At 40.2% G+C, this 23,201-nt stretch overlaps 2 protein-coding genes across 5 annotated transcripts; one reads left to right on the plus strand and one right to left on the minus strand.

Moving 5' to 3' along the window:
* Nucleotides 1-2,783: 2,783 nt before the first annotated feature.
* Nucleotides 2,784-6,452, plus strand: LOC127796425 (uncharacterized). Of its 4 annotated transcripts, none has more exons than XM_052328565.1 (4): nucleotides 2,784-2,948; nucleotides 3,467-4,078; nucleotides 4,447-4,597; nucleotides 4,735-6,452. In XM_052328565.1, exons 2-4 carry the CDS (start codon nucleotides 3,568-3,570, stop codon nucleotides 4,766-4,768), a joined length of 696 nt encoding a protein of 231 aa, XP_052184525.1. In that variant the 5' UTR covers nucleotides 2,784-2,948; nucleotides 3,467-3,567; the 3' UTR covers nucleotides 4,769-6,452. The 4 variants fall into 4 exon arrangements, with proteins under 4 accessions (XP_052184525.1, XP_052184522.1, XP_052184524.1 ...); XM_052328562.1 differs by lacking the exon at nucleotides 2,784-2,948 and adding an exon at nucleotides 2,998-3,082; XM_052328564.1 differs by lacking the exon at nucleotides 2,784-2,948 and adding an exon at nucleotides 3,045-3,082 and having other exon boundaries at nucleotides 3,458-4,078.
* A 103-nt stretch (nucleotides 6,453-6,555) lies between these two features.
* LOC127796426 (cell wall / vacuolar inhibitor of fructosidase 1-like) lies at nucleotides 6,556-7,252 on the minus strand. The gene has a single exon (XM_052328566.1). It carries the CDS (start codon nucleotides 7,250-7,252, stop codon nucleotides 6,713-6,715), a length of 540 nt encoding a protein of 179 aa, XP_052184526.1. The 3' UTR covers nucleotides 6,556-6,712.
* Nucleotides 7,253-23,201: the final 15,949 nt, after the last annotated feature.

The following is a 23,201-nucleotide window of genomic DNA, read 5'->3' on the forward strand; positions in this document are numbered from 1 at the left end:
AAAAGTCCTACAAAAACCAAGTGAGGAAACTTGCTAGGGTGTTGAGTGAGGATCACTCGTATACATCCAAGGTGCCAAGTGACAGTCACTTGCATACATTCAAGGTATCAAGTAAAGGTCACACATATTTATACCCAAGGGTTTGGCAAGTTCACGAGTGAAAAATTAATTGAGGGCCCTATGTGCAATCATGAAGGCTAAGGAAACTATAAGGCTTGGGCAATTTTGAAGCAGTTAAAAGACTTGAAGTTGAGAAGAATATTTGAGCAGAGTCATGGGTGTGCAAAGGGTAGGAAAAAGGTGAACTGCAATATGAAGGAAGAAGGTCTATTGTACAATATGAGAGAAAGGGCTCTCTCATACAATGTGAGATCAAATAAGGGAAATAGCTAGCTAGTGTCGAGTGAGGGTCACTCGAATGATAAATGAGAGAGGATCACTCGATGGTGCACGAATGGACTAAAGTCTCAATCAAACAGTAAGCATGTACTGGATGAGTATGCGCCAAGTGGATGTGAAAATGCTAAGAGAGTACACGGAGCAAGTGAAACCTGAGTGAATTCACACGCAAAACATGTCAACAAAATGCCCAAAGGCTCAGCTAAGTGATCTTTTTATAGTAGTCTCTAGGGGGCTAAAAATGTGGAAATCCGTGATGGCTAAACCGAGAGACATGAAGCTATAGGAGACTCATGCATGGCTAGCCCATTTTAAAGATTAATTGAGTAAAAAAATGCCTGAAAATGCTCCCTCAGAAATTATATAGTGATGAAGGCAAAATACTCTTCCTCAATAGACACCCAAAAGGAAGAGTAGGGAAGCAATTATTACACCCAAAAGTGAGCCCCAGCATGATTAGGTGGACCCAAAGCATATTGGACAAGGCCCATCATGAAAGTCAAGGCTGAATGGGGCAATAGAATGATAAGCTCAATGGGCTAATGGGCCAAAGGGTGGTGGCCCCGTGGGTAATAATCAAAAGGCTATTGCAAGTGGTTATCGAGAGAAGGTCTCTTAACTAACAAAGTGTTGAGAGACCCCTTCCAGGTGCATGGCTGAGAGAGGGTCTTTTGGCCATACAACCCCTAATAGGATGACACGAAGACCAAAGTGAGCACAAAAGGGACGTAGCAAAATGCAATCAGAGGCTACATGCTGAGAGGCCCCCTAGTTGTGCACTACATGCCAAAGGATCCCTAATCGTACAATACATGCCAAAAGACCTCCCTCCCCCCCCCCCAATGCGACAACAAGCCATATTGTGAACACTAAGAGGTCAAGAGCCATTCGGAAAACAACCACAAGCGAAGACATCGTGGGGTGACCCCCTGGGAGCCTCTCTTGAAACAACTCCAAAAGAGCCTCCCAAGGGACCCCACAACTCACTCGCCTCCCTAGGAGATACTGATGAGACTTTCGTGGGCCACCTAAGCCCGAGAACCTCTCTGCAAGCCACGCGAGAAACCCTTTCTAGAGGTTTTGAACCCCTCAAGACTCGGTTAAAACAGTCTCAAAGATGCTCGCTAAAAATAACGAGTCTCTTGCCACCTGTTAGTCTCCCCCCTCTCTATAAATAAGAGGGTCATCCTTCTAACTCAAGTACTCTCACATTGGTACTTGAACTCTCATTGCTCTCAAGCTATTGTTTCCACTTCATTCAAATACTTACTTAGGCATTAGAAGGTCCGTGTAGGGGGCACTTACTCGTGCTCCTAATAGATTTCTTTCTCAATAGGTTACTCATCATCAGAGGGTCACCCAACATCCAAGAGATCACTCACGGATATCCTTGAGATGGTCTCCCGCACTATGAATTTATTGTTGTACTCAAATAACAACATAATCATTTTTTTTGTTTTAGATAACTACAAACCTTTAGGTCCTCTATTCTATCCAACTTCACTCCAAGGTTGGTCTTTAACCAAAAAATGACCCTTATTCAAATTCAGTTCATTGTTCCAAAGTCTTGATGTTTTGATTTTCCAAGTTGGCATTTCAATCATTCAAGCACTATCTTGATTTCAATATCAAATCCTATCATTGAACTCACCTTAAGTTCCTTGTTTGCATTCCATTTTTACATGTCACTTTATGAGGTTAAAAGTCATCCCTGTTATTGATTTGGTACTTTCCCAACTCCTCAAGCCATTATTCCTCAAATCAGCTCCTTTTGACCCTAAGTGGTCTTTCTTGATCCTTAGTTTCTCCCTTAGACATGCCTTAAGTTTTATTTCAAAGTATGTATGTAATACGGGATATTACAAAAAAGAAAAAATTTAGTCTAAAAAGTAATAAAGAACATTTTAATTTTTTGGGTGCTAATAATTTTTTTATTTATTTTTGAGTGGTAATAAAATGTTTTTTAATTTTTGGGTGTTCATAAAATATTATCTAAAAATATTTTGTAACCTTCAAAAAATATAAAGAGTTAAAAAGTAACAGAAACTATTTTTTTTCTTTTTATTGAAAATTGAAACCTTTTTTAATAAAATGAGATCAAAATTTTATTTAAATTTGAAGAGAATTCATTTACATAATTATTTTCTTCCTACAATTACAACCAAAGAGGAATTTATTTCATTCACATTTCTATTTGGATCCCTTCTTCCACCCCATTTCAATTTTAGTAGAAGCATCCGATATCTCTCTCCATGTATATCTATATCTATTATTATTATTATTATTATTATTATGGTGTAAAATAAAATGGACGAAGAGGGCAGCGTAATAAAGCGGAGCCCACTGAAATTAAAATCGTGGTGGGTGATATGTTGAGGAGAGGAGACAAGTGCTCTGTGGTTGTCCCCATGGAGACCTTGAACCCCTCGTGCGCCCACGCTCATCTGTCCGTCTACTCCAAAGATCTCAACCATGCCCGCGATTTCCACGCTCTTCTTGTCCCTTTTCGTTTTGGTTTCTACTCTTTTCTCTCTCTTTCTCTTTCAAAGGTATCTAATTTCATGTATTTGTGCACACACACACACAACACATATATGTATTATATGTGAATGTGTCTGTTGCTTTGTTAACGCTGTGCGCCATTACTTAGAAGGTGCTTCTTTTTCCTGGACTTTCTTTCTGGGTATGCTTTTAATTTTGTGTTTATTGCTAGCTTCTTTTTCTCCTTCTTCTTCCTGTAAAGTCCACTTCATGGGTTCATTGTTAAAACCTCAAGTTCTGTGCCCGAGCTTATGCTGCTGCTTTTTTCTCTGACGTACTCAATTGGAGCTCATTGACTCTATTCTAATGGCTTATCTATAAGTTGTGTAACTGAAATGATCTGATGGGAATTACTGATCTTTTTCGATAATGCATTATGGGTTTTGTTTATTATTATAGCTCTCTCGTGTCTTTAGTGAATTTAGTTAATTGACAGAGTTAGAATCCCTGTTATTGAAGTAGAGTTAGCTTTTAGTCGCCAAATAGGGTTACCTAATCTAACTATGTTCACAATTAGTTGGTACAGTACCTTGTGGAATCATAGGTGGACAAGGACAACGGATTTGAATTATGTTGCAACTGGAATTAAGTTATCAAGTGAAATGAACTGAAGATTAATCCGGCCGTATGGATAACATGTCTACAACAGATGGAGACCTCACTGTTGATCTTGAGAGTGGTGGGACTGCACCCAGAAGAGTTTGTGATGCTTTTGCGAGGATGAACGGATTGAACAAAGGTGAAAATGGGGTGGTAAATTTGAGTGGCAATCTGTCTGGTGTCAATGAGGTTGAGGTTGCTCTGGACAAAGTGGAATTATGTTCGATGGATGACAAGGTTGAGGGGCACAAGGCTGTAGATCTTGTGGATAATAATAATAAGTCAGGGAAGGAAAGGCCTAAAAGGACAAGTGCTAAAAAACCTCCCAGGCCTCCTCGGCCTCCCAAAGCTTTATCTTTGGATGCTGCTGACCAGAAGCTTATCAAAGAGCTCTCCGAACTATCCATGATCAAACGTTCAAGAATTGAGCGAACGAAGGCCTTGAAGAAGATGAAAGCTGCCAAGGCTTCAACATCAACTGGCAGCTTATTTGCCATGATATGCACCTTTCTCTTCTGCCTTGTTATGGTCTTTCAAGGTATATCAAATATTGGGCTCTGATTTTGAGCTGATTTGCAACTATTATGTTGTTGAGCTTGTGATCAGTGCTAGTTTTATCTTTCCCATTTGGTCCGTCCTCCTTCCTTTGCTGTAAAATTGTGATTTGGCACCATCTGTTTTTCGGGCTTATTGTTTATTTACTTGAACCTCGTTGCCATAGTTTATTGAATTGTTCTGATAGAGTTACTTTATAACTGGTTTAACATCTTATTCTTCTGTGGTTACAGACAATATTGCTCTAATTTCTGATAGTTCAATGATTCTATTATTTGATACTTTTAATTTTCATGATCTTCTCAATCAAGAGAGTGAATTTATCAAATTGCTTTCTTTATCTTTTTCCAGGAATGTTCCCTCAAAAAAATTCACCAATAAGCTTCCAGGATTCCCAGGTATTGGCTCTAGTAGCTGACTCTAGTTCAATCTCAAGTCACCACGACAGGACTAAATCTGCAACTTCAAATGATGCCAGAATTTCTGGTTTTCACTCTCCCAGGCAATTAACTCTCACTCTCTCTCGTAATTTTAGTTTACCACTGTTATATTAACAGTCTGTTACATCTTACGTTTGGTATTCTGAATAGAAATGGGTAGGTTGTAAAACGGATCTTCCATTTGCATGGTTCTCTGCAGTTTGGAGGAGCAGCTTTCTGGTAGATTTGGGTGACAAATGTGAGAAGAGTGGCAGGACAAAATGGCGCATATGTGGGAATTGAAAATTCATACCCGTATATTTGTAGTTGTACTAGCCATTTTTCAATTTGTGGTTTCATGTGTGGCCTTCTTGTGATGATGAAGCCCACCCCATCAAATTGCCCCGGTATGTTAATTACTATGAGTAGGAGATGAGTTTGAATTACTACACACGCTCTTCTACTGCTAGCAGTCTTATGAAGGACTGAAGTTGTCATCTCAGCAACTAGCCTTGGGTGGAATTCCCTCCTACAAGTCAGGTTTTATTGCCTTTTTCCTTACACTAGTTGTGGCATGTCAAAATTGAGAGCGAATCATGGTGCCGTGCCTTCGATTTTTCCCTTTTTGGGGGGGATAATTATGTAGTTTGATGTTGTTGAGATGCAGAGAAACTTTGTTTATGCATGCTGATGCAGTTATCTACCTTTATGGATCGATTAAGCCTGTCTTAAATTGATGAGCACGTACTTGTTTTTTATTTGAATTCATGGTCATGGCTCTAGCTCTAACAAAACTCCCGGAGATTTCAGGTGATATTCCATCCCTTCAAAAGCCTTGAATTCATGGATTGATATCACACGACTCCCTTTAATCTGTATTTTACTAGAATTTATCATCTGGCAAGCTCTGTTGACTAGGCAGTGCCTCCAATTGCTTTATTTCTGTTCTTCAATAAACAAGATCCATCTTCTCTGATTCTCTTAATAGATCCACTGTTTAAGCCATATTACTAGTTATTATTGTTGCTGTTATTGTAATAAGAAAATCCATTCAGGCGCGACACAAATAATTAAAAAGAGAACCCCTTTTGCTAGTGCTTTATTATGATATATATATTTATATATCACTTGAACAAATGTTTGATTATGCTTGTCCTTGTTAGATTAGGATTTTGATTAATGAATTCTAAAAAGTTGATCTCTGTCTCCTCTCTTCTTTTGCAATCTGCCTGGTTCTTCTACTTCCCTCTCAGCAGATCTCCCTCTAATTCTTCTCTTCCTCGTCTGTCCGTCTTTTTTTCTCTCTTCCTCTCTTTAATCTCTTCCGTTTCTTCTTTCAGTTCTACATCAAATGGTTCCGTTCTTCCTTCTACAGGATGCCACCATATAGTCAAGATAAAGTGCTATTGATCTTTATTTTATTTTTTTAAAGAAAAAGCAAAAGAAATAAGAAGAATAAAGTAGTATCTTGATGGTGATCAGTTTAATCTTATCTTGATAATGGTAATCAATTCTTTTCCTGTGCCACGGAACAGAAGGGTAGTCTGTCATTTAATCATCTCACACTCACAAGATAAAACAGAACCTACTTCTATCATCCAAACCCATACTTATCACTAGCAGCATCGCACAACAGACAACAGCATCATACCTCAAGCTTGAACACCCATCCCCCCTCCTCTATAAAAAGGGCGTCCACAGTGCAGGAGGTTCACGTTTTGCAAGGGTCGTACTTATTGTGTAGTCTTTCCTCGCACCCTCCGGCAAAGAAACTCTTTCCATGACTTGCACCTATGACCTTCTAGTACAAATGAGTAATCTTACTGACCCGTTGCTACCAAGGCTCGTGCCTCTCTAAATTATTATTATTATTATTTTTATAATGTCTTAGCTAATACGTATATCCAAGATGGGTGCGCATATTGACATGTAAATGTGGGAATCTTGTATAGCAACTCTTATTATCTACCAACTAAAATTAATTAAACTATCAGATCACACCATCCTGACACTCGAGGTTTGAACTTTCAGGCCGAGAAAAGACAAAGGTACATTTGTTGTTATGGAATTTCATAGATTACGTCCATTACAGTGTATATTTCTAATTTTCTGCATAAACCCATATATGCCTCTATATATATATATAGAGAGAGAGAGAGAGAGGGGGGGGGGAGAGAGAGAGAGAGAGAGGAGTGTTTTTACAATAGCATTCTTATTACTGCAGTAGCCACCATAGAGAGGTCATGTACCAGCTTGTTGACTTTAGTGAGTGGTGAGTTGAACTGATTGAAACCCTTTTCACAGAGCTCAGCCTCACTGCTGGCGTCAACCATACCCTCCTCAGCAAACTTGGGATCCCCTTTGGTCAAGGCCTCAATGGCTGGTGGCACATCTGCCTCCACAACCGCACTGTAAAGCTCAGCACACTTGCTCAAGGGTCTTTTCAGCTGTGGCTTGCTCCTCTTTAGCCTCTTGATCTCTCCCAAAGTAGCTGTTGCCTTGGCCTTCACAGCATCAACCAGAATGATTCCCAATCCTGCGACATCGGCATTCCGGCTCCGAGGATCAGACCGAAGAGTCGAGAGACAGAGTTGGTAAGAGGGTGTTTTCTTGCAGGTTGCGGTGACCAGATCATGCTGAGCAGCAGCTGCAGCAGGGCACTGGTGTATTGTTGCTGGGGCTAGCAAGGCAACAAGAAACAAGGCAAGGGTGAGGGAAGAAGAAACCATTGCCTTCATTAATTGTGGTGAAAGAAATGATGTTGTTGTTGAAAACCAATTAAGTCGGCTGGTATATATATATATATATATATAGAGAGAGAGAGAGAGAGAGAGAGAGAGAGAGAGCTGGGCAGTAGCTTCATGATTTCAGAATCATGTCATGTCTTCGAATTAATTAATTCACTCTCATCTTGCAATCAACTTCTGGGTTTTGTTGGGTTTCATTATTAGGATCATCCCAATCTTATCTCATCTTCAGGATAAGTAGGGCAAAGGAGGGCGGCGTTTGTTCTTTTTTGCATTGATTGAGCATCAGTGCACCATGACTCATCAGATGCTCGATCTTAACGTTAAAATTTGAACTTTAACGCAAAGAAATTAATTATTAAGACAAATGATGCTTTCTACTTTACGAGGGTTGAAAAATAATCACTTTCATACCAACTTGTTCTCAATAAGTTTGAATTCGCACACGAAATAACATGATTTTTGAGATAACATTATCTTACTTATTTAGGAAAGGATTTTGCTAAATAGCTAAAATTTATTCAAATAAAAAATTATTTAATACTTGTTTTAATGATATTTAATAAAATAAAAAGATAATTTTAATCTTATAAAAAAAATTTAAGTTGTGACTGATAAAAGTATTATTGGTAAATAAAATGATAAATAATATAATTATTTTAACATCAATAATTAAAATGACTAAAAAGATAATTTTATCCGGATAGATTTTATGTAAATAAATTTATTGTTTACAAAATTATTTCTACAATATGCACATTATTATTCCCTCTTTATGAATTTCAATCATTCATTTATTCAATGATTGGCAACCCAAGACCAATCAAGAAACTAAAAGCTTGTACATACGGGTCGGGTACCTCTTTTTTCTTGTCTTATTGTCTATTCCAGCGCTAACAACTTGGCTTTCTGTTTCAACTTTTTCACATGAAAACATACGATGTCCTTCCAAAGCAACATAATGTTCATTTTCTTTTTATTGTAAATTCATTCATTGCATCATACCTTATATTTACGTACCTTTATATTTAAACAATAAATTCAAAAAAAAATTTAAACATAATATAATTTAGGCTCAATATATAGAATTCCTCAATAATTAAAAAATATGATATTTGGTCAATATTTAGTATCTTTGTAAACATTTCGTCCGAATATCCCAACCACCCAGACTACTTGAACGGGAGTGCCTACGAAAGGAGAAAAAATAGAACATAAGACAAAGACTACCCTAGCATGCATAAATAAGAATTTAAACAACGGAAGCGAAGCTATATACATGCATGCACTACGGGAACACCGCTAGCACCGGTCACAAGATAACTAAATGAATACAGACTCATATGCCGACATACACGAGACTCGAGGAATGACCTGATACAGTAAAAATAATAGAATAAACCCTACTCAACCATCAGAGTTAACAGAGACTGACGGGACTGCCTGTACACCATATTGATTCTGCCGCTAGAAGCTAACTCTCTTGCCCTTGACCCACGTTGCCACTACCTGAAATGATGGAAAGTAAAGTGAGTCGAGAGACTCAATAAGCATAAAGAAATAAAGGCTACAGGCTGAACAAATCCAATAAACTTTTCCTAGAACACCAACCCCCAAGCACACACAAGTCATGAGACGCACAACACAGTATAAAAGTATAAATAAAAGCACGTATCAGTTCTTGGGGCCCACACAAGACACACGGCATCCAAGTCCCATACCAACCTGTCGTTGCCCTGAAAGGCAACACATATCTCCAACAAACCTGTGCGCGCCATCCAGGGTCGGTGCTCCCGCCACCCATGTGCTTGCGTCGGTCCTCCCGACACCCGAGCCTCTGAATAACCAAGTCGTAGGCTCCCTTAAAACTATCCTCTCGTTCGAGACCAGTGAATTATCGTAACCATGCAATGCACATAAAAATGCAATAGCGTAGTGAGCATCAACGTGATACACTGGCGCACATACATCCAGGCATCAGGCCATGCTCCGCCCATATAGTCAACCACACGCGATGCATATGCTCATGCTAGATGCAATCTAACCATACTAGAATGTCTGTGTCCAAGCATACTCAATAAATGAATACCCTACATGCATCTCGTACCCATGTGCATATCAAACCATGAACGGTAATACAACATATCAAATCATGCAATAAATCACATACTGACGAGTTAATCAGCAGTGTCTGGCACTAGTCAACGGTTAGTGACTAGGAGTGTCTGCCCGACGATCCACTTCAGGGCCGTACGATAGTCTACCCCAACGTCACCAAACAGCCGACCCCTGCCCCACTGCTCGATAGCCCTAACTAAACCATAAATAAACCTACACATCTAGGAACCTAATCCCCAAGCTGGGTCCAACATCATTCCAAAAGGAGTAGGGGCTGTACAAACCCTCGTAGGCTCACAACAAATAAAGTTCTAGAAGTTTTAGATTTAATTTAAATTATACCAAATGAATAACAACTCAATAAGTGATGCTACGTGCCAAATTAGCCTAAGGGAAGGGATAAAATACGAGAAACCACGGAGATTCTCACGGAAATTAAAGAACATGAGAAAAGGGTTAGGAACTTGCCTTTACACGGCCATTTCTTGTCTTTCTTGCATTCCCGCTACTAAGTAAAACGTTTTCCTGACAATAAATAAATCGTAACTTACATTAAGTAAATCTAACCATGTAACACGAATAATTTAGCCATATAAAAATTCTTGAACATATAACACCTCTAATAATTTTTACCCACATACCTGGTTACCTTCCACGCCGAAATAATCCCAAAACCCATTTATTTTTCCTTTCTTTTCTTTTCTTTCTTTTTCTTCTTCTTCTTCCCTGCACCTTCTCCCCTGCACGCACACCAGCGGCCACATGCCGCAGCTGAGCTCCACTAGCCACCGCCACCTCCTGTCGGCGGCATTATCGGTCACCCCTCTATCGGTTCCACCACCCACGGGCGTGCGTTGCTGCCTGTGTTGCCCCCATGCTCGGCTGTGGAGCTCGCGGCCATGGCTGCCATGGCCGCGACTTTACTTGCTTCTAGCCGCCACCAACCTCATCAACGCACACACCGCCACCAACCGCACCACGACCCCCATCATCGCGTTGCTACTTCGCCTCCCACAACCGCCACTGCTGTTGCTTCACTTGGCTGCCATGGCCGAGCTTCACTCGGCCAGCTTCCATGGTCACCACTGCATCATGCCTCTTCTAGCCGGCCATCTCTCCTGGCTCTCTCACCAACTCTTATTCTCTCTCTCTCCTCTGTTTTAATCTTCAGAGAATGCCATTATGCAAAACTTGGCCTCCAAGCACACGCGCACACCCACTCATTTATAAACATTTTAATTAATTTAATTTAATTTAAGTTAATTTAATTTAATTTACTCTTTATTATTATTATGATTATTGTTATTATCTACATTATTAACTACATTATTTGTTACCTTAATTCCTCAAATCCCAAAATTTGATAATTATTATTGTCTCCAAAATTTCGGGGTGTTACAATCTTACTACTAAAAATTATTATTTTAATTTTTTAAAGTGATTGAGAATAAATGAACATGATATCTACACCACATAAGATGCCACATTATATAAAAAAAAAAAAAAAAAAAACTACATAAGCGAGAAATATTAAATTAAACTTAACACATAAATATAACATTTGATCACTTAGTCCCTAATATAAAAATAAAGGCCAAATTTGATTTAAAAAAAAAACTAAAATTCATAAAAAGACTTAAAATTTTTATAAAAAAAGACTTGAAAATATTCAAAAAAACCTAAATTTCCTAGAAATAATTAAAAATTTCATAAAACCTAAAATTAATAAAAACAAAGACCTAAATTTCCTAAAAAGAGATAAAAAATTCATAAAAAGACCTAAAAATATTCAAAAAAATACTTAGATTTCATAAAAGACCTAAAATTTTCATAAAAAGACCTAAATTTCATAATAAAAAGACCAAAAAAATCATAAAAAATACCTAAATAATAAAAAAGACATAAATTTCATTAAAAGGTTTTTCTGAATATTTTTAGACTTTTATGAAATTTTCAGGTCTTTTTATAAAATTTAGGTCTTTTTCTAATATTTTTAGGTTTTTTATGAATTCTTTAGATATTTTTATGAAAGTTCGGTCTTTTTTATTATTTTTATGTCTTTTTTTTTTTATCAAATTTGGTCATTTTTTTCATATCAAGTTGTAAATGTCAATTTTTTTAATTGTTTAGAGAGTAAATGTCATATTTATATATTAAATCTAATCTGATGTGTTTTGCTGACATGATTTTTTTATATGACGTGTCATCTTACGTAACGTAGATAACTATTCAATTTACTCTCAATCACAATAAAAATTTAAAATAACAATTTTTAAAATTAAGATATTGAATCTTAACGTTTTGCATTTCAGATGTCAAATGTCATATTTTTTAATTGTTGAGGGACTATCATATGTATTAAGTCTATAATTTATAAAACTCCATCCACTTTATCATCGTTCTTTTTCTCTATAATACATAAACTCTATTTTGTTATAATAATAGCAATCAAAACATACACACAAAATATCAATCAAGCCTATCATGCCAAAACTCAAAAAAAATATTTAGATTCCAAGAGCGCAACCTCAACGAAACACACATCAAATTACTCAGACATACAAACATACATTCATAAATATACTCACAACTATATATATATATATGCATGCATTCACAATTATACATACATTTACAATTATGTATGTACTCACAAATAGTGGTTATGGATATAATTGCGATGGCAATCAAAGAGCTCGGAGATGGTGATTGTTATGGTCCCCGGTTATCAATGAGAAGATGGACAGATGACGGAATGACAATAGGGGTGGTAAAGAAAGGTTAAGACTAAAAGTTTTCCCAAAATAAAGAAGGAAGAACTAAACTCGAAACTTAGTTAGAGATGGGAAAAAAATTCATCTTTAACATGGTTACTAAATATAGGAAACCCATTTTCAAATTTTTTCAAAAGTTAAAAAATAGTCTTAAAATATTTTTACAATTACGAAAATGACTTGGAAACATTTTTTTTAAAATGTTTCTTGAGATTTTGGGGTTCAAAACATTTTGAAAACCCCAAAATGACACCATTTTGACGTTTTCGTGGATAAGAGGTCTTATTGTTCTCTCACTATCTTCAATATATTTTTATCTATTTTTTGTCATAACCTAAACATTAATCATTAAAATGCATCCTAAAGTTGCCAATAATTGGCCAAGTGACCCAACTTTGAGATTAGCATATAATTAAGATGAGTAATATTAATTATTGTGTTTTTAATAAATGTATATTATTTTTAAAATATATTTTATTTTCAATACTCAAATAATTTTATCAGATAATTAAATAATTTAAAATATAATATATCTATCATCAATTAATAAAATTATTTAAATGTTCAAAAAATATAAACAATGTATGTTATCCAAAAATAATATGCATTTATTACTAGTTTTCAAGTGTTGCTGTTAACCGTTGCCCTTTTAACATTACCAATTATATATGATTTTTATTTGAGTCTTTGTTGATTGATACAAGAGTGAAGCCAGCTATCTTGTTCCTATTAGGCGGATCCTTATCATGAAGTTCAATAAAAGACAGAGTCACTTGCATCATCCTATTCCTCTTAGCCAAGGGTGAGTACTTATCTTTGCTTTTCGTCTTTTTACGGGTTCTTCCCAAAATAGCAAGAAATGAAATTTTAATTTTGTTTCTGTAGATTAGATTATGGGTGTTATAATAATTTTAAATTTCTAAATTCTTGTGAAAGAAAATCAAAAAATAAAAATAATATCCTTTTAGTAACATTTTTTATATGATAAATCCTTCATTCTTTTTCCCTTTCCAATGAATGAACATAATAATGTTACATAATAATGAATTAACGTTTTTTAAATAAATCATAATACAATTATGTTATTTTGGTTAAAATTTTCCAAACTATTTCCAAAAATGAATAAAAGTTGATGTCTTATTTAGTTATATAGAATATTTTTTTTTAATTTTCAACTCTAATTTTATAATGAATCTCTAATTAGAAGATGTCGACGTTCGGAATTGGTCGACGGTGATTTGTTGGCCCACACTGATATGGTGGATCCGAGAGGGAGGAAATGGGATATTTGGTTTGACTTGTTGACCCGCTGGCCCGTACTTGCAAGGTACTCCGATGCCCAAGTCAGTGAGCGAGTAAATAAGTGTGCAAGGTATTAGTGAGTGGGAAAAAACATACCATGGCTCTCAAAAGAGCTGGCTGATATATATGAGCATATGTCCTCCTGCATGTGTTGTACGTATGTAGATGATGGGATGGAATAGCAGGCGTCGGCAGGAACGTCCATGCAGGAGCAAGGCGCCGACGAGACCCTCATTAATGTGGATGGGATCCGTCATTAATGAGGATGGGATTTGAGGTGAACTAGCGGAAACCCTGACACGACTGTAATGATGTTGTTGCAAAGGGCCAGGATTGGACTGGCATAGGCCAATCAGATGGGCCAAGAGACTGGGGCCAGGTTGGGCCTGTGCCTAGCCTACTATTATTCTCAGGCGAATGACCTTCTCGTTATATAAGCTAGTTGGCCAGGCCGACGAGCTGTAAGAGTCACTGGGAGCTCGCTCAAAGCGTGGTTGAGAGCTCGCAAGGATAGGCTGATAGGTTTTGAGGCATTTTCGAGAGCCTACTTAGCCCTGCAATCTGAACCCAGGCTCCAATCAATGTGCGAGCTCACTTCAACGAGCTCAGCTCGAGGTCTACTGGACCTTATGTGATTGAGCCGGCCTGCTGAATTAAGTCCAGCCCATAAAGAGTAGAACGGGAAATACCCACAACATCAAGCCCCCCAGCTTGCAGTGCAATATTCGGACTGGGAGTTGACGTGTGACAGCTATTTCAACAGTTGATAAAACCTTTCAGCTTTTTGCCCAATCGCTTCACATCATGTCAGTCCGATGCCGCACGTCTTGCCTGCTGGGCATTTAATGCGCACGTTTCCCATAACAACTTAATCATTATATCCACGAGCCCCAAAGCCCTCGCGTGTCATTGTTGGATTTGGGGCAGTCCATCGGTTTCCTCATCCAACGGCAAAATGCCTCAAACTATAAAAAGGGGAGGAAATTTTTCCCCCTTTCTTTACTGTGTCATCTTGAAAATACTGTTTGCTTCTGCAACCTTCTTCTTCTTTCCGACTCCAAGACTTCATTGTTGACGACTCCGAAGCTTTTTGTCCCTCGTCGTTGCCTTCTCGCCGGTTCTCCGACTCGACTCTTGCAACAAACTCTCACAATCAGTAAGTATCTCATAACCCCTCTCCCCCCTTTAATCCATTTCGTCTCTGCTTTCACCATTTCTACCGATTTAGTCTTCGCGCCTCCCCTCTTGGCGATGGCTGTGCGTGTTTTAGGGTTAGTCTTTATTTACTTCAGGAGGTTCAATAGGTTTAGAAACTCAGCCCCCCTTTTCCTTCGAGCCATTCCCAATTGCGAAGAACACGACCTGATAGGTAGAAAGCATCCCTAGGAACTTCGGTCCGTAAAGGCAGATTTGTTATTAACGACCTGATACTCTTTTCCTTTTTTTTTAGATGTCTACATCAGGTTAGAAGCATCGCAACCATAGGGTAGAGGACGATGGCTCCTCTAGCTCTTCGGAACACATAGAAAGGGTATTGTTGCGGACTGTTCAAGACATGGCTTCGTCTGATTTCAAGGTCGTCGAGAGAATTCCTCAACCTACCAGCCCTACAGTTGCCCTGCGAGCTTCCGAGGAGCATGCGACCCGTGAAGTCTTCAAGCGTTATCCTTCGAAGATGACGATTAGCGAACTAAAGTCGTGCACTTCGGACTACAGACTTCCTTGCGGCACACGTCTCATGGTGCCTTCCACTGGTGACCATGCGGCTTTTCCTCCCACAGGATTTGTGGCCGTTAGTCCTCAACATCTAGAGTTCGATTTTAGGTTTCCACTCCATCCTTACCTAATTTCCATTTTAAACGATCTAAAACTTGCCCCTTTCCAACTGACCCCCAACTCTTACGCCCAAATAACCTCATTAACCTTAATTTTTAGAAAGAACGAACTCTTTTTTCCTACTCCTAAAATCCTTAGGTACCTTTATTCTTTCAAAGGTACCAAGGACGGGCTGTATTATATGGTAGCTCATTCTTCTAATTGTAAGAAGCTCTTGCCTCAAGGGAAGGCCAAAGGAAAATCCAACGTAGGGGACTACAAGTCCCAGTAGTTTTATATTTCTTGCTCCTCCCTCAGCGACCTTAATAATTTCAGTTTTGTCCCTGTACCAAGTGAGTAATCTTTGAGCTCACCCCTATAACCATGATTTATTTGTTCATTCCCTATTCACGGATCTTCTTTTTTTTTTTTTTGCAGACGTCTTTGGTGGGAAACCCGAGCTGACCATCTCCAAGGCATAGGGACTTCAAAAGGCTTCTGAGGCGAAGACAGACAAGGACAACTGTGAGTTCACCAACTGTTTACTCTAAGACTATCAGCTCGCTCCTTCTCTTGACCTCAAAGAAATTAGAAAGGGGGACATAGGAATTCGAGGCTAGAGGGAGATAGGGTCAGCCTTAGACATAGTTGATTTCAGCGGGGGTCTGGTTAGGGAAAACGGAGTTCATCCAGAAATGACGATTGTGGCCTTGCCAACGTCATCGGAAGCAATGAAGCTCTAGCTCGAAAAACCCAGAACCTATGTGATCTCAAGCTTACCTAAGGTCGTCCGCACGTCTTCTTCTCCTGTAAGAGTGTAAGGGGCGGGAGTTCGCACTGAGGCAATCTGGAGAATTTGGCATGGTTTAGTGTTCATTTGAAGCTGGTTCGAGAATGGCCGGAAAACCCTAGGCGGACCGTCGCGAGCCACCTGCAACTGGCCGTTTGGGCCACTTTTCGGTGGCCTTTCGGCCTAAAATTGGTGCCGTTGGGATCGACTTGCAAAGGGCTTCAAGGGGGTGCCCTTATTTCGGCCATCGGAGCAACCGCCGGAGATTGGTTCAACGAGGAAGAAGGTGGGGCGTGCAGTCATGCGCCAGTCTCCACACGCACCCACGCACCAGGCGCGTAAGGGCGCGTGAAATGGGCATTTTGGGTATTTCTTCTTTCAGTATTTTTAATTAATTATTTTAGGATTTATTGTGTTGAAATATTTCGGAAAATAGTTGAATAAATAATTATTTTGGAATTATCGAGGAGAAAATTGGGAGAAAATAGAGAAAATTATGGAAAATTGAGGAAAATGGATTTTAATGCTTCCTTAATTAAATATGGTGTTTAGGAAGTATTGTGGCTCGAGGTTGAGTATAAGTTCAAGCATTTGGGATTTGGCACGCAAATCGAGGCGTTGCACGAGGATCGAGGCGATCTGAATACATTCGAAGTGAGTGGTTTGATTCCAACTTTTCCTTGTCTTGGAAGTGTTTTTAGGTGCTTGTGGTGGGTTCTAGTGAGCGGTTATACCCTCCTAGACATAGATTGTTTTACAAGGCTTTTACTTAAGATCATTGTGTCGATATTTGCTACATTGCATTAACTGTTTTATTTTAAAATGTTGATGCATGGCGTGTAAATTTTCATATCATTTGGGGTCAAGTTTAATTGCATCGTTGGGTCCGTATGGGGCGGGATGGGGTCTACTTGAGATTGGGACAATGTTAATCCAGGTGAACGGGTGTCACACTGGGGCACTCGAGGGAATAATGTTAAACCAGGTGAACGGGTGTCACGACGGTGCACTCGAGGGATTAACGTTGGACCAAGTGAACGTGTTCCACAGTGGGGCATTCGAGGGATTAAGTATGTCAAGGTGATATCTCGAGTTAGACGTGTCTTGTATATTTACGTTTGTCTGAGTATGCCATGCTCGTGTGTCTCTCATGCATTGTATGAACTGTTTTATGCCGTCACTTAGATGTTTATCATCTAACTTGGGCTATGCCCCTGGAACGTTTAATGTTCCAGCCAGGAACTGCTGCAAGGGCAAGGATGTGGCCGGTTGAGGGCCAATGGTGCTTAGTTTGTTAAGTCGTTGTAACGTTTGGAGGATTTAATATGCATTTCAGGTTGTAAATGAACAGTTGTATATAGCAATTTTATCATTTGATCTGTATTACGTATTTTGCTATGGAAATACAATGTAAGAACTATGGTGTTTTGGTATTAGTGTATCCGCTGCGTTGTATTAAGACTCGTTTAGTTTAAGATTATTTATCTTGATAGTTAAACGGGCAACACTGGGGTTCGCGGGGTTTTGTTTCTGCATGTGAAGATTGTTCTTGAAATACCACACGTGTTGAATTTAAAGAAAAAAAAAAAAGAAATCCCAGGAATACCCTTATAGTGACACGCCTGGCAAGACGGGGTGTTACATGGCGAAAGGCTAAGGGCTGCTCATTTGTTGAAGATAGGCGAGGGGGAGCTCGTGGTACTTTCGCGAACCTTTGACATGCGTCGCATTTCCTCACCAGGTCCGTAGCGTCTTGCTTTATGGTAGGCCAGTAAAAACCCTAGCGAAATGCCTTTTGAGCCAAGGATACTCCCCCAGCATGATTGTCGCAGTGGCCGGCATGGATTTCAGTGAGAACCACTTGGCAATCAGACTCGTCGATGCATCTAAGTAATGGGACTGAGAACCCTCGCTTGTACAGCACATCATCGTAAATACAATATATGGCCACCCAAGCTCGAGTATGCCGTGCTTCTTGCTTGTCACTTGGCAACTTCCCTCCTTGTAAATGGTCAACAATCGGCCTCATCCATGAACCTGGCCTTAGCTCAATTGTCAACGTCTCAGTTTTCCCCTCCGTGCTTAGTGTTGCTAGAAACTCTACGGGGATGGCCCTCAATGAGTCTGCATCTCCAACTGACACCAAGCGAGCTAGGGCATCGGCATGAGAGTTCTGGCTCCGCAGGACATGATTCACTTTGCACTCCACGAAAAGGCGAAATAATTCCTGGACTTTCTGGAGGTACGCTACCATCTTTGAGCCTTTTGCCTGATACTCCCCTTGTATCTGCAAGACTTCAAGCTGGGAATCACTAAAAAATGTTAATCTTTCTGCCTTGACTTCTCTTTCTAAGCGCAGACCAGCCAGTAGTGCTTCATACTTAGCTTTATTTTTGTTCACTCTGAACCTGAACCTTAGTGCATAAGGATCTTAAGTCCTTTCGGGCTTATAAAGAGTACAACAGCTCTGGACCTATGCTCACTGGAAGAACTATCAACGAATAACTCCCAGATTGGAGAGAGTGAGGGGATAGGCTCCTCCACTGGTCCTGTGAATTCTGTGACGAAATCTGCCAGTACTTGTCCCTTTATGGCCATCATTGGCTTGTATTCTATGTTGAATTGGGCGAGCTCAATAGCCCACTTGAGTAGACGACCGGATGAGTTAGGCTTCTGTAAGATCTGCTTTAGTAGATGTTTGGTCAGCACGCCAATCTGATTAGCTTGGAAATAGGGGTATAGCTTTCTAGACACGACCACCAGGGCAAAAGCGAGCTTCTCCATGGGGGAGTACCTTGTTTCGACATCGAGTAGTCTGTGGCTCACATAGTATATCGGGTACTGCACCTGGTCTTCTTCTTGCACTAGTGTGGCACTAATAGCATATTCAGACACTCCCAAGTAAACGATCAATTCCTCCATTTCCTTTAGCTTTGACATGAGGAGAGCTAGCCCCATATATTCCTTCAGCTGCTAGAAAGCGTTCTCACTCCTCTGTCTACACGAAGCTTTTTGCCTTCTTTAAAACATTGAAGAATGGAATGGACTTATCAGATGATTTGGAGACAAACCTGCTGAGGGCAGCGATCTGGCCATTAAGGCTTTGCACTTCCTTAGTCTTGGTGGGCGACCGCATGTCCAGTAGAGCTTAGATTTTCTCGGGGTTGGCCTCGATCCCCCTTTCATTCATCATGAACCCCCAAAAACTTTCCAGAAGCCACGCCGAATGAGCATTTGAGCGGATTTAATTTCATTTGGTACTTTCTCAGAGCTTGGAATGCTTCCCCTAGGTCGCTAATGCGATCGGTGATCCGTCTGGATTTCACCAGCAAATCATCAATGTATACCTCCATGGTTTTTCTGATTAGATCTCCTAACATCATGTTGACTAACTGTTAATACGTCGCTCCTACATTCCTTAGTCCAAAGGGCATCACCTTGTAGTAGTATAGCCCCCGATCCGTCATAAACAATGTATGCTCTTCCTCATCGGGGTTCATAGGAATCTGATTGTACCCCGAATATGCATCCGTGAAGCTCAGAAGCTGGTGGCCAACCGTTGCATCCACGAGTTGGTTAATTCTAGGCAGAGTAAAACTGTCTTTCGGGAAGGCTTTGTTCAGGTCTGTGAAGTCGATGCAAGTCTTCCACTTTCCATTCTTCTTCTTCACCAGGACCGGGTTCGCCACCCAGGTCGGGTAATGGGCCTCCCTGATAAATCCGTTGGCCAAAAGCTTGTCTACCTCTTCTTTCAGGGCTGTATAGTGCTCAGCCGTCAATGGTCTTCTCTTCTGACGAACCGGCTTATAGTTGGGATTGATATTGAGTCGATGCTGCATTATATTTGGGTATATTGCCACCATATCTTAGTGGTTCCATGCGAATACATCCAAATTTGCTTTAAGAAAATCAGTCAGTTGGGACTTTACCTCGAGGGAGAGACTTTTGCCCACTTGGAGGCGCCTTTCAGTATAGTGGTTACTGACTACAACATCTTTCAGTTCGTCTGTCGAGCTTCCAACTCGGTCACAATCCATGTCGCGTGGGTCTAGATCGTGACTGACTCCCCGGCTCCTAGTGACTCGGGCTTCCCCTCCAGAGACCATATTCACCTTTTTTCCTTCGAGCCCTATTTTCAGTGCCTCCTCATAGCAGCGTCTTACCGAATACTACTCACCCCTCACACATCCGATCCCATTCGGGGTTGGAAACTTGATGGCCAGGGCCTTGGTTGAGACAACTAGGTCCAGGTCATTCATGGCAGGTCTCCCCATGATGACGTTGTATGCGGAGGGACTATCAATGATAAGGAAATCTGCCATTGTTGTGGTTTGGAGGTCTGATTCCCCAATCGTTAGCAGGAGTCTTATACGTCCTTTCGGGATTACTGCGTCACCAGCGAATCCATATAGCGGCTCTAGAGAGGCTGTCAACTAGTCTGGCCCTAGTCCCATTTGGTCAAAACATCCCCTGTACATGACGTTTACTGAGCTACCCGTGTCCACCATGACCCTTCGCACCTCCATGTTGCCAATCTGAGCTTGGACCACATCGTTGTGAAGCTAGTGCACGTCCCTGGAATCATTCTTGGTGAAAGAGATATCATTTGAAGCCATTTTGGATTTCTAGGATCCTTCTTGGCTGCCATCCCCAGCGAGCAGAAGGTGACCGGCTTCCTGAACGTACTGTTCGTGTGATCTGTTAGAAATCCCTACAATACGAGGCCCTCCGTGAATGGTAAAGATGGTTCTCACCGTAGGTGTTTGGTCCGACTCGGGAGCTCGGTGAGGACTTGGTTGGGCTGGTTGTTTGGATTGTTGATCTCTCGGACGCACAACATAGTCACGCAGGCGACCCCTCCTGATTTGTTCTTCAATCGCGTCCTTTAACACCCAACACTCGGAGGTGGTGTGCCCTACCTCATTGTGATAAGCACAGAATTTGCTCTTGCTTCTGTATTTATCGGGAGTCCTCAGAGGGTTAGGCCTTCCAAAGTCTTCCTTATTGCGCTCCGTGGCAAAGATCTTATCCTGGGAGTCAGATAAGACACTATAACTTTCATACCGACCTTGGCATGCAGGTCGTTCCACTCCCTGCCCATATCTTGCCTTCTTAGTAGTCTGATCGTTGGGGCTCCGTCCGCGACCTTCTTTACAGATGTCTTTCTCACCTCTCTTCTTATTTTGGCCAGTGTGTTCTCCCATTTTTTTCTGGTCGCTTGGTTTTTTCAATCCGAAAGCTTCCTCCCATCGGACCTCCTTGCAGCTCGCTCATAGAACTCACCAAGGTCTCTTACTGGAGACTTGTAAATGCTTTCGTAGAGCTTCCCATACTTTCGAAGCCCGACGGAGATCTCGGTCAAGATACTCTCACCAGAAGGGCTTTTCACATTATTCACTTCACACCTGAACCTTTCTATATAATCTTTCAAAGATTCGCCAGACCGTTGGAACACCGTAGCAAGGTGGCATGTTGGGGCGAGCTGCCTTCGGAGCGACCTATACTGGTCTATAAATTTCTTCTGGCACTCCTCCCAATTGCAAATACTACAGGGTATGTCTCCCAAGGTCACAAGGAAAGCTCGACATTTTGCTAATGAGCTGGAAGTTTACAGGTCCATCTGGACATTAAAGGCATCCAGGTGGTTGTAAGGGTCACTGTCCCCATTGTACTAAGGGATTCTAAGGACCTTAAATCTGCAGGGAAGAGGCTCTAGCTCGATTTCTTTGGAAAATGGGGTCCTCTCTTCATAGCCTTCCCTCCGGTTGTGTGCCCCATGTCTTGCCTCCAGCTGTTGGATCCTCAGCAGTAGTTCCCCCACTATAGGGTTTAGGTTTGCAAACCGCCTGGTGGGGGGCAGTTTTTCCCGTGTGGTGTCCTACTCTGAGGGGTGGCGATCCCGCGAAGGAGGTCGCTCCTATTCTCATGATCAGGGGAGTAGCGATGGGTAGCATGACTAATGCTGACCCCGACCGAGGAATCTCCATGGCGCGGATTCCCACGTCGGCGACTTCCTTCATGAATGCCTTCATAGCGATCTCTACAAGGGCTCACACCGGCCCTTTGTTTGGCGAGGTGCACCTCCGGCTCCTCATCGTGGCGTCGTCGTTCTCCCGTCCTTTGAGAGTGTACGTTAGAGGAGCAGACCGATTGATGTGGAAATTTATTCACATATTTATTGGTCATAATTAAGTAGTGTTTTAAGTATTTTATATGTGTTTTATCTATAATTGTCTAGTATTTTGAGTTTTTTTTATATATATTTAATTTTTAATATTTTTGTTATTTTACATGAATGTTACTTTGTGTTTGGGTTGAAAAAAAAAATAAAAATAAAAAAAGATATTATAAAGTTAATACTATAAATTAATATTACAATATAAATAAATATTATAAATAATTAAAATTAATATAATTAAAAGTATATTAAATATTATATTATCTATATATAATATATATTATATTATATTACATTATATTATATATATGTGTGTGTGTGAAGGGGCGTGCGTGAGTCTATGGTGTGTGCATATAATAATTTATTAATATAATAAATAGAGTCCAATTGCAATGCAATTGGAACTCCATGCCCTAAATATATATATATATATATAATAATAATAATAACATAAGGATGGATTTTTTGGGCAGAGACTTGGGACACGGCGGAATTAGAGAAACTGTGCAGCGCACAACGAAGGCTAATGGAATAAAATAAGGGAGATTGAAGGAGTGGCAAGAGGAACAGCAGGAAGTGGCGCACGCTACAAAAGCAGGTGGACGCAAGAAGCCGCGAGCAACACAGATTCAACACCCAGATCTATTTCAGATCTGGGCTAGGGGATTTATTTTTTCTTCTTCCTTATTTATTTAATTCTCTTATGCTCCTAATGTTACTTTGGATTCTAATTAATTCTTCCATGAACTAATCTGTTGAACGAAGGCCATGTATTGGCCGAAACTATGATGATGCATTTTTTATAATTTTATATGGTTGAATAATTTAGGTTATGTTGAGTTGTGTGGTATTGAATTTAATGCTTATAAATAATTGGCCACTATTTACATGATTTGATGCCTAATCTTGAGATCGAAAGGAGATAGTTTAGGGATTGCATCGTAGGTACCATACACCATAAAG

The sequence above is a fragment of the Diospyros lotus genome, chromosome 3, assembly GCF_014633365.1.
Source record: "Diospyros lotus cultivar Yz01 chromosome 3, ASM1463336v1, whole genome shotgun sequence".
In the NCBI taxonomy this organism is placed as follows: Eukaryota; Viridiplantae; Streptophyta; class Magnoliopsida; order Ericales; family Ebenaceae; genus Diospyros; species Diospyros lotus.

What these genes read in the sequence shown, in the direction of transcription:
- LOC127796426 (XM_052328566.1), bottom strand. Translation starts at nt 7,252, where the DNA reads ATGAAGGCAATGGTTTCTTCTTCCCTCACCCTTGCCTTGTTTCTTGTT.
- LOC127796425 (XM_052328565.1), top strand. Translation starts at nt 3,568, where the DNA reads ATGGATAACATGTCTACAACAGATGGAGACCTCACTGTTGATCTTGAG. An exon ending in CCTTGTTATGGTCTTTCAAG is followed by an intron (nt 4,079 to 4,446) that starts GTATATCAAATA and finishes ATCTTTTTCCAG; the next exon opens with GAATGTTCCCTCAAAAAAAT. An exon ending in TCTGGTTTTCACTCTCCCAG is followed by an intron (nt 4,598 to 4,734) that starts GCAATTAACTCT and finishes GGTTCTCTGCAG; the next exon opens with TTTGGAGGAGCAGCTTTCTG.